At 41.2% G+C, this 17,560-nt stretch overlaps 1 protein-coding gene across 3 annotated transcripts in view; it reads left to right on the top strand.

Annotated features, from left to right (window-relative positions):
- The window catches only part of LOC133979928 (vascular endothelial zinc finger 1-like), a 48,788-nt gene that overhangs the window by 11,992 nt on the left and 19,236 nt on the right, over positions 1-17,560 (top strand). For all 3 annotated transcript variants that reach the window (XM_062418468.1, XM_062418467.1, XM_062418466.1), the window contains exon 2: positions 16,672-17,426. In XM_062418468.1, the coding sequence (XP_062274452.1) occupies positions 16,672-17,426 (755 nt within the window). The remainder of the gene's footprint in view (positions 1-16,671; positions 17,427-17,560) is intronic.

The raw sequence follows: 17,560 nt of genomic DNA, 5'->3' as shown, positions 1-17,560 counted from the left end.
ATGATAAAAAATTTTTTTTTTTTTTTTAAATGAATCAACCAAATTTAAAAAGAAAACAACATTGGGACAATGATAATCTAATTGCCCAAGCGGGGTTAAACGTTGAGTGTATGGCGTGCATCCGTCCGCGCCTACATGCTCAGAGACCTGGTTTGGATTAGTTTAGTTTAGAGGCATTCGCTAACAGGCAATATTGAGTTTAAGATTGAGATTTGTGATAAATGGAGTCCAAGTTATCAGCAAGTAAGAGATTTGGGTTTTTTTTGTTGATTTGAGGGAGTATTTTCATCTTGATGGTTGCTATTCGTCCGGTTAGAGAAAGAGGAAGATTAAACCATCGTTTTAGATCATGACTGATTTTTTTCTAATAAAGGGGTGAAATTGAGCTGTGTTAGCTCTGACAGCCTGGAGGAAATGTTAATGCCCACGTATTTGATATTACCAGTGGTGAAAGTGTGATATGTGTCTTGAGTTGCAGGGTTCCACGAATCTATTGAAATAGGGAGAGTGATTGATTTAGACCAGTTTATGGTGTAATCTGAGATTTGTGAAAATTTGTTTATGAGGTTAATTACTTCCTGTAGAGAATTTTGTGGGTCTTGAAGGTACAGTAGGATATCATCAGCATATAAATTAATCTTATGTTCTTCATTTGCAACGTAAATTCCTTTTTAATTTTTTTGATTGTGACGGATAGCACAGGCAAAGTGGCTCAATGAAAATGGCAAAAAGCAGGGGAGAGAGTGGGCATCCTTGTCTGGTGCGCCTGTGTAGAGTGAACCTTTGTGATATAATCCCGTTAGTGGTGGCTGTGGGGGAGTTTTTATCCAGTTAATGAATGAGTCTCCAAAACCGAGTTGTTGTAATAGTGTGAGACTAGATATATATATATTCTTAAAAATATCAATTTTTATTAGTATGTGACACACGGACAGTCACGATTGTGTTCGTGATTAACCCATGTATGCTGCTACATCACTGCTAAAGGGGCTTAGGTTGTTCAGTGTTTCCCATATGTACATTCAGCAGCGGCGCACCGCAGTTGTTGAATTCTTAGTGCCACTGCAAAAAATGACTGTGCTTGAAGTAACGTGACGTTAACTATGTTGATCATTTGCTTGATTTCATTAGAAATTGCTAGCTGCTAATTAACCATATAACTTCGCTTTTGGCTTTGGTGTAGGCTAGGCCTCATAACACAACCTGCCCCCTCCCTTCATAAGCTACTGAAGTAGGGGGAGGATAAAAGCAGACAACCCAACTCTCCCGCATATTGATTGCGGCTGCTTGACGCCCGCAAATGAGACATAATCTCCCGAATCTGGAGCGTGCAAGCAAGAGCGCACACTAGAGAGTGACTGTGCGCGTGCACAAAAAATGATCAGTTTTCTATCGTTTTTGCGCGTCATATCAATGATATAATGTCACTGTGTGGAACACTAACCTTGTTGCAGTGTGCTCCCTGGTTATAGTTAGTGAACTATCAGCTTCTACCTGCTCAGATCTCACAGTCAGCAGTAGCAGAGGAGGAGAGCAGCAGGGGAATCTAGCGCACATAGTTTGTATGGTAGCCTAATGATGGAAAAAGTAAAACTGGTTACTACAAAAATAATTATTATTATTTATCTTTTATTTACAGAAAATACCTATTTTAATGTAGCATACATGTGTATATTATTTTGTTTTAAGCTATCAGAAATTAACATTAAGTTGTTTTGTTTAAATTATTATTAGGGATGCTCGATATTGACTTTTCTGCCAATATCCGATATTCCCCTACTCTTAATTTCCGTTACCGATATATGCAGGCTTTTTACACCAAAACTGTTAGGTAACAACATAACATATCTCCTACTGTTGAATTAACACATTATGCCTAATTTTATTGTGATGCCCCACTGGATGCATACATAAATGCAACATGGTTTTCCACATATAAACACTGTCTGTGCAACATAAGAGTAATACTTCAACTTAAGTTATGGAAAAAAGTGCCAATATGGCAATTACGAAATTTACTATCCGTAGGGAACACTTGGAAATAGTTCCAAACCACAGACATAAGTCCCGTTTCTGGAGGCGGGACCTTTACAGGAACGTCCTCTCAGCTGTTGTGTCTCCAGCAGAGCACCCATATAGGACCCACCGGACTCTGACGGTCACGTCACAGAGGCGACTCGCCAAAAGCATAACAGAGAAAATGACAACGAGGAGGTAAACCTTGTTTCTGTTTGTGTGTTCGTGTACATGGCGGTGGACGCTATGAACTTTTTAGCCACGGTTAGAGACCCACGAGTCTAGCGTGTTGTTGTTGTTATACGTCATCAAGCGCGCGCCGGTAAACGTCCCATGCTGTGTTCATGCAGGCTCGGAAATGCTGAAGCCTACAGAACAAACATTGGTTATAAAAACCTGATACCGATACTTCCCGATATTACATTTTTAAGTAAATATCGGACTATAATATCAGAGGGCCGATAATATCGGACATCCCTAATTATTATTTATAATTTAATATTACTTAAACAGCTTAGGGACGTCAGCAACATGTTGTTTGAGCACTTTTTTGCATTGTCAATTTGAAATAATGCTTTTGTTTTTGAATGAAGGGGTGGAAATTTAAAAAATGTTTTTATCCGATTAATCGAAAAAATAATCGACTGATTAATCGATTATCAAAATAATCGTTAGTTGCAGCCCTATTATTTTTCAAATTTTTTCTTTCAAAAGTTATTTGTAATCATTAGTTGCACCTTTTTCTATTTATATGTGAAGTCGTGGTCATATTGTAAAGTCACAATGACTTTTTGTGTACCCTCATCATATCATAACTATGGATGCCAATTAATGCCACTATCAATTCTTTATTGATTCTCTTATCAATTACGGATCAGTTTTTTTGTGTGGAAAAAAAGTTGCCCTAGGCAGGTTTTCGGTGACTTTGCATGCTGATGAATGTATGAAACAAAACTGGTAGATACGATAAATGGTCCTCTGTGAAAAGTTAACCGCATTAATCAATCAGTTAATGTGAAAGCATCTTACAGTCTCCTGCCTGTATGAGAATAGTGAAATAAGGGCTGAGGGAGGTGCGCTCCGCTGTTGTTAACGTAACGTTACCCTAACCCAGCTGTGGAGAGCAACCTCTCTGCTGCATCGTTAGCTCCAGTCATTACTGTCCAACACGCTGAGTGGGTGCAGGGTTGTTGAGGTGAGACATACAGAGCACCAAGTGTTTACTTGCCAAAAGACACGCGCTCATAGATTAAAGCAGTGAGAAGTATGAGTACCTGTAGCTGAAGGTGTCTCCAATGATCTCTTCAGTCTCATTTGCTGATGACTGTCCTCACGGCGCTCAGCTGAGTTATTCCTTTAATTGCAGCACTAAAGTGTCTTCTAAGCAAAGAGGTTGAGACGGAACACTTTTTGAAGGTTGGGATGTCTGCTACAGAGAATATATTGTTATATCAGCAGTTGCACTTAGTTGTAGTAGTCCTACAGAATCTTTTTTTAAATGCACTTGACTTAAATGCACTTTGTGTTTTTATACGAGAACATATTTAATTTTACAATCTTTCAGCAGGCCAGTCAGTTATAGGCCTGTACATTATTATTTAATGTACACATGAGTGGGGTCAAGTTTTACATTTTATTTTTAACTTAATTTAATTTTATATTGTGCATTGTTGCAATGTTAGTGCTAAATAATATATATAAATATTTTCATACTATTGTAATTGATTTATTCTTTGAATTGCAATGCCTTGATTTTAGTGAGGTTAGTACACAGTCATAGCCAGAAATGCAATGGTACTTATAATTGGCATAATAATTTCTTTCAGTGTTTCGGTTTTCGGCCTTGGTTTCCTCATTTTCGGTTTTCATTTCGGTGCATCCCTAATGAGTGTAGTTACGTCGGATAGTTGTTTGAAATTAGATCCACATAACCTAGGCCATGTGTGAATAAGATTGTGTATGTGAATTATCATCGTTAATGTTGTTACTGTGGAATGAATCAGCTGGGGTAATCAGAAAGTATGAGTACCTGCAACCTGAGGTGGCTCCAATGTCTTTTTCAGTCTCTTTCGGTGGCAATGGTTCTCACGGCGCTCAGCTGAAAAGCAAATATTTCAAATGCGTTTTTTATGCTGTTGAGTAAATTATAATCCATGAGTGTCAGATAGTTGTTTGAAATTAGATCCACATAACAAAGGACATGTTAGGCCATGTGTGAATGAGATGATGTTGCTGTGGGATGAATTAGTTAGATAGGTAGGAATTTTATTAGCATGGTAATGCTAGCAGTTAGGTAAGAAAGTGAAGCAGCAATATGTTAATGTTTATTTGTACATTAATTGAAATATATGCATACAGGCATGAAAGGGTTAATCAAAAGGCGGCTCCAATGACCCCTGCTTTCTCATTCTGTGGCAATTGTCCTCACAACGCACTGCTTAAAAGTCAAGACAGTTTTTTAAAAAATGAGATAATGCATGATGACTAGGAGTGGAATGGTTCACAAAATCCACAGTTCAGTTCATATAACGGTTTTGGAGTCACTGTTTTCGGTTTGCTTTATTTTGTTCTTTTTGGGGGGGTTACACTTCATTTCTCATATTTTAGACTGGATGACGGCATCAAGGCAAGAGCGCAATCAGGCGGGGAGTTCTGGTCCTCTGCAATGAGGCCAACGTGGAAGTAACTTAAAACTGCATTCTATCAAAAGGCCACCAGGGGGCGACCGTTTTGGTGTCAAAAGGACTTCCGTCTCAATACAAGTCAATGGAGAATTCACCAACTTCTCACTTGATTTTTTAACCTCAGTAAACGTTTTCAAAATGTCTTTATGGTCTCAATCGCTAGTTTAAAGCCTTCTTCAATGCAGTATGATGTTCATTTGTGAAATTCTGGCCTCCCTGATATTATATTTTTGACGATAAAGCAGGGTATGCATTAGGGCGTGGCTACGTCATGTTTGACAGGTTGATTGGTTCACAGGTTCAGGAGGGCGCCTCATGCCCCTCGTGATGCCCATATAAGTAGAATCGCGCATGCACCGGAAATGTTCAAGATGGCGCTGCTCAGATCCGATACTATTGGCTTCCGAGCAGCAGTCCACAAACCAATGGGTGACGTCACGGATGTTACGTCCATTTCTTATATACAGTCTATGAGCGCAATACAGATTAATTAAAAAAATCTTCATTAGTTTAACACTAACCAACAGTATGTAATAAGGAAACTTTTAAATTAGACACACTGACAGCGTGAACACAGGCTGGGTCCAGGATTCCCCCCGGAGAAACACGTCATCAGGAGGGATTCCCACCTAACTGAAGAAGGAAAAGATCATAACAATATAAAGAGCTGTCACATGAAGACCACCGTGCATGCACGCTCCATAATACATTCATTAGTTTGATGAAGTTATAAAAAATATATAAATGTCCCGTGCTACTGTTTTTCTGCTTCAGTTATTATTTTTAATATGCGCATTGATTTATTTACAGCTGCTGCACGTCTCCTGTTCAAACAGACCAATGTGCCTCACAATGCTTAAATGAGACAAGACAACTCTAATGTCAACTCTAATGTTGCCTGGGATAAAACTTATCCCAGGCGACATTACATAGCCTATTTTAATAAGCACATTGCAGGATGTGCTTATTAAAGCACATGTTTTATTGATGCTGCTCAAATCTGCCTGTGGCACGTGGAATAATAATACTCATAATTATTATTATCATTAATAATCATTTAAAAAATAATAATAATCTGCTTAGGAGATCAAGGTCACACGTCAACATAAAATGGGATAATTTATTCGTAACAGATCAACCGCCGTGCTAATAATAAAAGGTTATAGATATTTACTTAGAGATATTTTGTGTCCACACGTTTGTGTATCCTAATATTTGTGTTTTTGTGTAGTTTGGCTGCTTTGCTATAATCAACCTGCATCTGGAGATGGTGTGCGCTCTCTCAGGTCAATCGCTGCCAGCGCTTGTACTGTTGGAAAGCTTGGCACGGAGCAAAAGCCTCCATCCTCCATAGGTCCCACGTATAATAATGTAAAGCCTCCGCGTTGTGCCAAATGGGGGGGGAAAAAAAAACTTCACCTGGTTACTGGCAAGGCTTATGTTGTTTACTTTGCAGCTTGGCTGTTTAGTGGTAACCAAAATTAATGCAGCCTCTCGTAAAAAATCAAGATCAACAATAATTGTACTTCCAGCATTATCCAACCACCAAAAACATTTCAGCAGCTAGTTTGGCGACTAGCTCGGCGGCTAACTCAGCTAACTGGCTAACTGTAGACTGTAGTAGTAGTGTGCGCTGATTGTATTTATACCTCTACAGCAGCAGGGACGGGTTTATGCCAATTACTGCGGCAGTGATTTTCAGACCAGCCCATTAAATCAAGACACAGAAATCTTGAAACAGTTTGTGAAGCCTAGCTCCAGAATTCAAATCTAAATGGTTGAAATCCTTTTTACACCTTTTTTAGAAATACATTTATGACCTATTTAATGTGTTTAGAAGAAAAATGTCTGAATTCACTTTACAGTCTTTAAGTCCTTATTGGACTTATTAAACCAAATATATCTTTTTGTGCATTGTGTTTCTTCAAATAACAAAAACTAACTGTCTTTGCTTATCAATAAAGAAGATCTTTTGTGGGAATATTTTAGCTTGCAGATATTCACATTGTAACCAGTAACTTTTCAAGAGGTCAGCCTAGAGATGTGTCAATTGAGACAGACTTCTTCTTTTCTGTAATCACCATAGGCCCAGGTTAAAGACCTGACGCATGCCTTTTCAGGTCCAGCCGAGCATCCCAACACAGTCGGCTAGGTGGGGGAATGTGGTATGAGGGGGCCAGAATCCCAAGTGCCCCCCACTGACTTCTTTTATGTACAATACAAATCCAAGCACTGGGCCATAAGCGCACCTATGACCCTTGTGGGGGAGGGGGAGGTCTGTTCAACTGCCGGCCACATCCCTACTTAGTGCAAGCGGTCAAGCAATGTGTTTTAGTGTGGTGGAGAGAGCTGGGGGATGTCACAGGTTGTCATCTCACTTTTATGTATTGGCCACACTGTAACAGTGCCCACACTAGAATCATTACTGCAATTAGCATTTATCCTACCATCTGTATGCAGGTCACAGCCAAATACTCTCTCTCTCTCTGTTTCTCAGCAAGAACACGAGAGCAGCCTCAAATTACCCAAGATGCAACGTAACTTCTGGGGAAAAAAAATACAAAAATTACATTTTACATTTACATTTAGTCATTTAGCAGACGCTTTTATCCAAAGCGACTTACAAGGGAGAATAACATTCAAGCTACATTGCAACAGACATAAGTGTGACAATAAATAAATACTGCTAAGTAGTTGTAAGTTAAGAGTGCTAAGTAATTGTAAGTTAAGAGAGAAGGTACTCTCTGAAGAGCTGGGTCTTCAAGTGCTTCTTAAAGACAGAGAGGGAGGCCCCTGCTCTGGTGGTTTTTGGCAGCTCGTTCCACCAACGTGGAACTGCAAATGAGAATAACCTGGATTGCCGTGGTTGTACGGCTGGCAGACCAGGCGACACTCATTTGATGAACGCAGCATCCGGGGGGTAACATGTGCTCTTACAAGAGCATTTAAATAGGTGAGAGCATTCCCAACAATCACTCTGTAGGCAAGCATAAGACACTTGAACTTGAAATGTCACAGATCACCACCTCAGTGGTATCAAGTTAGCTACAGCGAGGGTAAGTTCGCTTCTTGTTTTCAAAATAAAAGCACCAATTCTATCTATAAATGGTTTTCTTAATAATAAAAGGTAACGGGTGTTATATTTTGTGAAAATGACCGGAAGTGCGTTACACGCTACGGCTAACTTGAGTGGCTCTGAATTCGCAGGAACAAAAGTTTAAACAGGTGTTATTTGGACAAATTAGCGTCACATTGTGTATCTAAAGGGCTACTTTCTCACTTAAAAAGGTTAGAAATGTTAAAGTGGTATATTTACAGAGTTTGAGCTAAACTTAAATCAGCTTCAGCCTGCTGATTTCAGCTCGGGCAGGAACAAAAAGCATTGTGGGTTACCATGTAGTTTACTACAGTGTGAACGGTCTGCTTACTATCTGGTCGTCTAGTGTGTAGGATGGAAGTATGTAGTATAGAAGTATGTAGTATTCGGTTTCGAACACAGCCACAGATACACCATGCTTTACTTTTTTGTGTTGCAGGTTTTTCAGTTGTGTATTGTTTACATAATTTTTGTTTTCAAAGACTTATGTCTTTTCAAACTATTGTTCCCAAACCCTAACCCAAGTATGGGTTAGTGTTTGTCCAGTTGGGTCACTTTTTGGAGAAGAGCTGCAAAATTTAGTTGATTGATTGATTAGTGCTGTTATATTACGCTAATTGATTAATCGTTTGGAGTCAGTTTTTAAGAAACATTATCTAAATTCTATGATTTTAATTCTAACAGCTCCTCTATGGACAGTTTCATCCTGACCATTGTTTACGCTAGCCTACATTTAAACAGCAATAAAACAAAGACACACAAATGCTATGATACAACAAATGTATTTTAGTGAATGAACTCTAAACAAACTGTGCGAACTGAGCATATGGGCTACAACAATAAAATAAAACAAATAGCCTTGCTGTTGTTAATTTAATGCCGCCATGTAGGCAGCCTGCAGCTGCAGCTCCACAACCACCTCCAGCTGTCGCGGTCTACCAGAGCTGGGGCAGAAGTTAAACTGACTGCATCATGTGTCCACATACCGCATCTGCAGATTCATCCACACAGGAACCAAACATACAAAAAATATGCTTCAGGACAGTTTTGGGAAGGAGATGAAAAGGTTAGTTTCAAGCCCTGTAAGTTGCTCTAGCTCTCAGGCACGTTACTATAAGTTAAACGTTTGCCTAAATTTCCTCAGTAACAATCGTATTTTTAAAATGTTTACACATTTCTTCAATCCTCACTGGGGCCGGGGAAAAAGTGAAACCTCCTACTGATCAATTACATTGTACTGTGGAGCTCTGGGCTGATCCGTTTGTTTCACTGTGCCATTACTGGATGTCATGTTACTGAGAGAAAATAGTAAGACTTTACAGAGTTGTGTTAACTGCTGTAGAGCCAAAGCACAGGGCTGTTGCTGGGGTGTGCTGCTTTTGAATGTCATGCCACACTTAGTCACATGACCAAAAAGTCAATCTCACTGTCTTAACAAGGAAAGCAAAACCAAACTTGCGTAATATGAGTTTATATTTAAGTTGTCTTGGCAACATATCTTTAGGTCACACAATATTTGACTATTTAATAAGCTTTTAAATGTATTTGTTAATTCGGCAATCAGCATATCTCACAACAGACATTCTGCTGGACAACTACAAGTGATGCCAGCAAAAGGCACAGTCCTGATTTGGATTCAACCGCAGCACCAAACGAGGGCTGAGCAATATGGACCAAAAGTTATCTCAGTATTTTTTAGCTGAATGGCAATATATTAGGCCCTACAGGGGTAGACAATAAAGCCACTGGCCCTCTGGGCCAGTGGCTTTTGAAGATCACTGGCCCCACCATTGTGACCACTGGCCCAGGAATCGACCCCCATAATAACGAAAAAGAACAATTTGATTTAACAACATTCATTTTAATACTGCAGTACTGTTCAAAAAGTGCAAATACATGAATCAAACGTTCAAAGATATAAATCAAAAGTGCAAATACATACAGTATCAAAAGTGCAAACTGCGCTGCATTAGTCAAGCATAACCAGCTCTTCCTCCATCTCCTCCTCAGTTGGCTGGTTTTTGCGCCCCCCTACTGATGCCCAGGCAGTATAGCCTGGGCGTCGGCTTCTGGGCCCTGACTGCCACCAGGTCAAAACTGCCTTCTCGGCATTGAAGGCCTGCACATTTGGCCCCTCAATGGTGAGGTACATTAGACGATTTAGGCTTTGCGTTGACAGCTTTGACCGCCAGTCGCTTTTCACCCTCTTCATGCAAGAGAAGCCCCTCTCACATACAGCTGTGCTGATGGCCATCGTGAGATAGATCTGGGCAAAGATGGCAAGGTTGCTGAACTTCTCCTGTAGATCAGCTGTAAAATAAGAATAGCTGTTAATGGCAAAGCAGGGAGTAAACTTAGTAAAGAGAAATATGAGAAAAAAATTAGCCCTACATATCTCTCTGGAGCATTAACAGGAGTGTCTCTCTGAGGGTCCCGGTGCGGCTTCTTGCCCAAATTTTGTACAATCTGTACTCTCCCAGTACCTGATTGATTGAACACTTTGTTGAAAAAAGCACGGGAAAGTACAGTTCACTAGTGTACAGTAAATTAAGAGGATTACTGTAAAACCCAAGAAATCACTATGGCTTGTTTCTATTAGGGTCCTTATACCTCACTGGTTGTGGTCCCCTCACGCACAAGGATGCTGTCATAATGCTGGCACAGGGCCTCCATTTCTGCTCGTCCATGGAGGACAAAGGCTTCCTTGGAGTCATTAGTGCTGCCAGGTTTTGGCCACGTGTGGTGGTCCAGGGCAGAGAATTTTCCCACAATACTGTCAGCAGTCAGCAGGTCCCCCAGACGGCTCTCAATATGTTTGGTGACAATTTCTGAAAATACAATTTGCAATGTCAGCATCCATGTTTCAAGTGTTGTCAAAGGTGGCTTTAAAAATTGTCAAGGGTTGTCATTATTTATTAACCTGTAATTGTCTTCCTCTGAGGAGCAAGTGTGTTGTCTGTTGAGACGTTGGTGAGCTCCACCCCCCTGAAGGCAGTCTTTGCAGCAGCCAGCATTCTCCTGTGTTGCTCTCCTGGCTCCAAAGACAGCTCTGTAAGGCCATTGATGCAGGCCTCAGTGTACTGCACTGCCTCCCCTAGAAGAACATACAGATTGTCATTTACCCTGTAAGACCACATTCAGCATAAATAGAAAAATAAAATGCACAGTATTTACCTGGTGTCAGATTATCCTGCTGAAACTGGAGGCTCAGTGTCTTCAGAAACTCCAGCATATCTAGCAGGAAGTGCATGAACTGGACATTCACATAGCTTTTGAGGTATTGGAGAATGTTTTTTGCTCTTCCCACTACCGCAGGTGATGGTTGAGGTGTCCGCTCTGGGCTGACCTGATCCTCAAAGTGTGCCACAAACACAGCATATCCATTACACAGGATCTGGAGGAGAAATACAACATGGCATTTTTTATTTCATACCTTCTTAAATTGTTCTGAATTACATAAAATTTGGGAAAGTGTCAATTGAACAACTACCTGTGTTGCCTTGTAGATGTAGGGCAACCACCTGGCCCCTTTCAGGTTTGTAGGCTTGAGGACCTTGTCCTCCAGTACATCTGCTAGCACCCTCAGTTCCCTGAGTGCCTTGGGGGAGTAGTGGTACTGCAAATACAAATAATGCAGTACGTCCTGCAGCTTTTTAATCCCTGGCTGTGCTTTAATGGCATCTAGCATCCCCAGCTCCAGCCTGTGGGCCACACAGTGGATGGAAAGCAGGTGTCCAATCTCTTCCTTGAGCTTTGCAGCCACACCGGTCTTCTTCCCCATATTGACGGCTGCACCATCAGCACAAAAGAAGACCACCTTCTCCTTCCACTTTTCCAGGCCTGCTTTCTCAAACACTTAAGGAAAAAATGCAATTATTCATTGGCCAGGAACAGCTTAACATGATCACTTTACTAAATAACCTATTTTTATTGGCTTACCTGACTGTACCGCAGAAAGCACACCAGCTGCATGTGCATGCTTCACATCCTCAATCCCCAGGAAGGACTGGACCACTCCCCTCTCCTTACTGAAGAATTTGACGTAAACAATTTCATTTTCCAGGGTCCCACAATCAGTTGCCCCATCAATCATCACGCTGATGAAGCGTGCATTCTTGATGTCGGACAGGAGTTGCTCCCTCTCCACATTGTATATGTCAATTGTGAATCTGGAGGGAAATAAGTGCCTTTTAGTAATAGTGAAGAATTTGAAATGGGTAAATATGTTGTTAGGAATTTAGTTGTAGTTCTCACCTTGCACATGCCTTATCTGACATGTAGCAGTCTGGCATGCTTGAGCCAGTCCTGGTGTTGAGCTGCACCAAGTCTGGGAAATCCGTAAATGGCTTCTCTTTCTTTACCACATAATACGCCGTGTGGAACATGTTTTCCATTTTCTTCTTGAACACTCCATCCATCTCATAGTTAACATGTACACCAGCTAACACAGCAGGTGGTTCACTCTCGGTTTTCTTCCTTTTCAGGCAAACCTGATGTGAAGTGCTCTTTTCATGAGGGTCAAACCCAGTTATCCTTTCTACCACTTGGCCCTTGTAGAGTGGAGAACTCCTCAAATAAACAAGAAAAAAACAAACTCACGACTCACATCTCCTGCCTACATACATCATAAATAAAAACTAGCTACTATAATTTCTGTAAAGCAAGTTATCATTAGAATATTAAAATAATATTATTTTACATAGAGTCTATGCTGTATCATAATAATTCCAAGTTATTAACTCGTTGAGTGCCACAAACATAATTTTCCTCTTTTTTTTCTTTATTTTTTGTAAATTTAAATTATGAAAATAGACACTAACACACCATATGTGTGAATTTGGAACTCTACGACCAACAGAACTGAAATAGATGACGATCAAAAACTCATGACAACTCACAATCAGGAAGTTTTATCATAACTCGCTTTTTGCAAGCTGTTATAAATAAATTGGGATATCAAGATAAGTAATAAAGGGGTAGGGTATTAGTTTTTTATTCTACCTACTCCTTTTAGGACACTGTTCTTTGTTTGTATTCAGCTTTTTGTTTTTATTTTTATTATATTCGAAATAGGCTACATTCATTCATTCATTCAGCAACACTGTGTTAATTTTAATTTTTTTAATGTTCTTGACCAACACAATATTTGATACATAGCTATAGATGAAATGATCTTTCCTGCCACTATGGTGATAAACTGTATTTAACTGTAGCCTACCTATGAAAACAATAAAACTCAGTAACCAAGCATGTTGTCCCTGTGTGATGTACAGGGGACACGTCAGGACAGTCTGAGGACAGAGAGCTCTGAGGTTGAAGTCCTATGAAAATGAAATGCACCTGTGACTGTGACAGGTCTGTAGCGTCTTGACCACATGTCAGCCGCAGCAGAGGAAACTCCGCTGTTCTCCGCTTCATCGCAACGAGTGTTTTTTTTTTTTTTTTTTTTTTTTGTTTTTAAATGAAGCTCCGATAGCGGCCGGATGAAATACAGGAGGATACCAGCGCGGATCCGGTGTTTATCAAAGCGTCACTGTGCTGAAGCACCGGTTCTGTTTGAGCTGAGTTCATGAAGTTAGAGGCGGTGTTTCTGACCTGCTTCGGCCGAGAGCCCATCACATAGCGCGGCAAGAGGCTGTGAACGGCACGGGGCTTCTGTTATTGTTTTTGCGGCACTCATGAGTTAATAATAGGCTAATAAAAAATAATAGCTAATTGTTCATACAACTTTTCTGTAACTTACTTGTCTGCATACGTGGGCATTGACCGGCATAGTTCACAATAGACTTCATTTTTTTCCTCATCATATCCAAGCCAATTCCAGCGGTCGCGCCACTGAGGCTGGAACTTTCTTGCCCTTTTCTTTTGTTCATAATCCCTCTCACTCTCTTTCAACTCCTCCGGTGTCTTTCTCTTCTTTTCTTTTTGTTTTTTGCCCGGCGTTTGGCCGGGTGCTGGCGGTTTTAGAAACATTATTGATGTCGGGAACAGTGAGAAACTCCCTGTCAACAGTCTGCAGCAGTTTGCGAGCGGAGCGGTACCTGTACGCGGGAAAGTGCGAGCTGTGCAGGTGGTGTGTTTACGTCCCAGGGACAGCTGGCTGTCTTTGATCGACGGAGTCACACACACACTCGTGTTCGCGGTAATAACCGAGACAGTTTCACAAATATCATTGCAAAAGACAACACCATGTGAATTTTTTGTTGTTTTTTATTAACCAAAAAAATTTTTTCAAGGCATATTTTTCACTGGCCCCACCGGGCCAGTGCTTAGAGCGTTCTGGTGGCCCTGGCGGTTTTGAAAGTACGTCCGGGCCACCGGGCCATTTATATTGTCGGCCCCTGCCCTATGTTCCCACATTTCTAACTTTTTTTCAAAATTAGGCCCTATGTTCCCACAGGGTTAGATTTTACAACTATTTTACAAAAAGACGGCCCAATCAGGACAGCGTTGTGCCCCAGTGCTTAATTTGTAAATTATTGCTCATGAGCGACTTTCACTCGTAGCCTTACAGAGGTACCAGGACACCCCACGTGTCTGTGACTGGGAAAATAGGGTCTAAATTTTAATAATCTCTTAGAAACGTGGGAACATAGAGCTGTGGCAACATAGGGCCTAAATTTAAATAATTTCTTAGAAACGTGGGAACATAGGGCTGTGGCAATATAGGGCCTACATTTAAATAATTTCATAGAAACGTGGGAACATAGAGCTGTGGGAACATAGACACGCTCCTGCCTTACAGAGGTATCAGGACACCCCACATGTCTGTGGCTGTGGGAAAATAGGGTCTAAATTTTAATAATCTCTTAGAAATGTGGGAACATAGGGCTGTGGGAACATAGGGCCTAAATTTAAATAATTTCATAGAAACGTGGGAACATAGAGCTGTGGGAACATAGGTGCTGTGGGAACATAGAGCTGTGGTAACGTAGACACGTTCCCGTCATTACACAGTTTGGCTGCTATGTCAAATTGGCTTTAAAGCCTGGTGCTGTTCCTTGGAGGGCTTGGGTGAAACAGTCTGTAGAGGAGCTGATGTGTTCAGCTGCACAGATAGGAAACACCTCAGCTGACAGGATGTACTACTGTTTGAAAAAACTTCTTTTTGGTTCATTAATGGCGGTTGGCAACCAGCATATGAACCTGGTACCCAGGGTGAAGACTTAACGTTTTTGTCCACTGGCCAAATGGCTAGTGAATGCTCAAAGCCAGCTGGTGAGTGAAGCAAATCTACCATCCATGTATACCAGCATGTGGCTGGGGGATGGTGCTTTTGTGCCCTGGTTACTGCCACCTTCTGCTTCAGAGTGTTGACCAGAGATTAAATCCTACCCATGAATTCTGTCTGTCTAATAAACTCAAAGATCAGAACTCTACTGCTTGACTCACTTGGCAGGTTCATTAAAGTCTTAATGCTGAGCTCCTGAACTACAGTCTTGGAGTTCTTCCTTCATATATTGTCTTTTGTGATCATATTTATTCTCTGCCAGGTGGAAAGAAACGAGTATATACATCAGCATTGGCAACAGGCCCAAAAAAAAAGCCTAACCAATGCAGATGAAAATATTACTTTTCTATATGTTTGTTTGTTGAACACGTTTAAAGTACTTATTGGCTTTTTACTTACTTAAGGGGCGTTCAGACCAAACGCGATGTCGTGCGTCGAGATTACATGTAAAGTCAGTGCAAAGACGCAAATGTGCGCCGGACAATACATGCTTCACACGGGACGCAATGCTGCAAAAATCGCATCATGCGCGAGTTGAAAATGTTGAACTGAAACTGCAACCAAATCTACCTTCGGGTATTAATAAAGTTACCTTGACTTGACCTAGAACTTTTGCAGCGACATACGTGACGCTGTGCCGAGACAGTCTATCATCATTGAGATTCTCCCGACGTTACTGACATCACTTACGTCACTGACGTATAGCCCCTGTTAGCATAGCTGGCTTTCCCTTTTAAAGTTTTGAAGAAGAAGGGGGGAAAAAAAGCTGACTTTCCCGGCATAAAGTTACTGGTTAATTAGATTCAACAGTTAATTTACGTGTGTTTTTGTCAGTTGATGTGTGTCGCAGGAAATGGAAGAGCCTCAGGGACACATATGAGAGAAAAGAGTAAGTGATCTCAGCCATGGTTGATGATTGAAGAAGCAATGTTGTTGCTATCTAGTGAAAATGGGCAGGCTCGCTACTCGCACGATGACGCAAATTTACATTATGGTCATACGTCGAAACTCGAGCGATAGCGCGATAGATTCTGGTTTGTCGCGCTACAAATTTGCGTTCATCGCGTTTTGTCTGAACGCCCCTTTATAGTAACAAGCATAGTTAGGGCTGTGCTATATGATTATGTATTGTGCGAAGAAAGAAAAACGAACATATTTTTGTATTAAGCTCTGTTTATTTGGCTTTGATGCAAAGCATACTATTTTTGGTCATTTTGAGTATGTCCACCTTTTGCATGGATTGCATTGATAAGTTACTCCTCTTGGAATTTTACTTGCAAAGCTTTTATTGTACTTAAAGTTAGGACTGTGCAATATGTTCATGTATATTGTGTTATGACAGAAGATCACATCTTATATCTATCACATTTTGCTCTATTGTTTATTTTATTATGATGCAAAGTGCAAGCCATTATTGCACTTAGAGTAACGTGACAAGTTTAGTTGTCTTGCAAACTTTTTCTACCATTGTCTGTTTTTCTGTTCCTGCACACATGGTGGGCTCAGCCCCACCTGTGCTAAGAAAGAGGAGAGAAGCAGCGAGACCGCGGCTTAATGACAGCAAAACAGTAGAGACTGGGTTAGGGTTATTGTCTTAGGATGTGTATTAACATAATTTTACATGGCTGTTATTCTCATTGCAGCAGGCCAATGAGGCTCTGCATCACCAGCACCAAGTAGCCGGGAATAGCCTCTTGCCTTTGCTCAATTCTGGAACGGAGCCACCTGATCAGAAACCAGTGCTGCCCATTCCCTTGGACCAGAAACCCCCTGTCAGTGCTGCAGAACTCCTTAAAGACAATGTGGCCAGTGGGACTGGGGGAGGAGGTGGTGGAGGGCCTTCAATTGCTGTGGTCAAAAAGGAGCCTAAATCAAAGACGCCCTTCATCTGTGGCTACTGCAACAAGGCTTTCCGGGACAGCTACCACCTGCGGCGGCATGAGTCTTGCCACACTGGCATTAAAATGGTTTCGCGGCCTAAGAAGGCACAAACAGCCCCCACCATGGTGCCGCTCATATCTACCGTACCTCGTGAGAATAGCGGAAACCCTTCATATATTACCACAGTAGCTGGTATCTTGACTACAGCTACCACATCAACATCCACAGGCACCAGTGTCATGACCCCAATGCAACATCAACAGCAGCAGAGCCTCCCTAAGAAGCCTCCCAAGCCGGTGAAAAAGAATCACGGCTGTGACATGTGTGGTAAGGCCTTCAGAGATGTATACCACCTCAACCGCCACAAGCTGTCGCACTCTGATGAGAAACCGTTTGAGTGTCCCATCTGCCAGCAGAGGTTCAAGAGGAAGGATCGTATGACCTACCATGTCCGCTCCCATGATGGTGGAGTTCACAAGCCTTACATCTGCTCTGTCTGTGGAAAGGGCTTCTCCAGGTATCTGGACATTATTTTTGAACCGTTTTAATGTTGCATGCATACAAAGTAGCATCTATCCATACTACCTACCTACCTACCTACAATACCAAATTTAACCACTAAGTATCACACCTGAACACACTCTGGTTTCG

Source organism: Scomber scombrus, chromosome 5, assembly GCF_963691925.1.
Source record: "Scomber scombrus chromosome 5, fScoSco1.1, whole genome shotgun sequence".
Lineage (NCBI taxonomy): Eukaryota > Metazoa > Chordata > Actinopteri > Scombriformes > Scombridae > Scomber > Scomber scombrus.
This window is presented reverse-complemented; position numbering and strand designations above follow the sequence as displayed.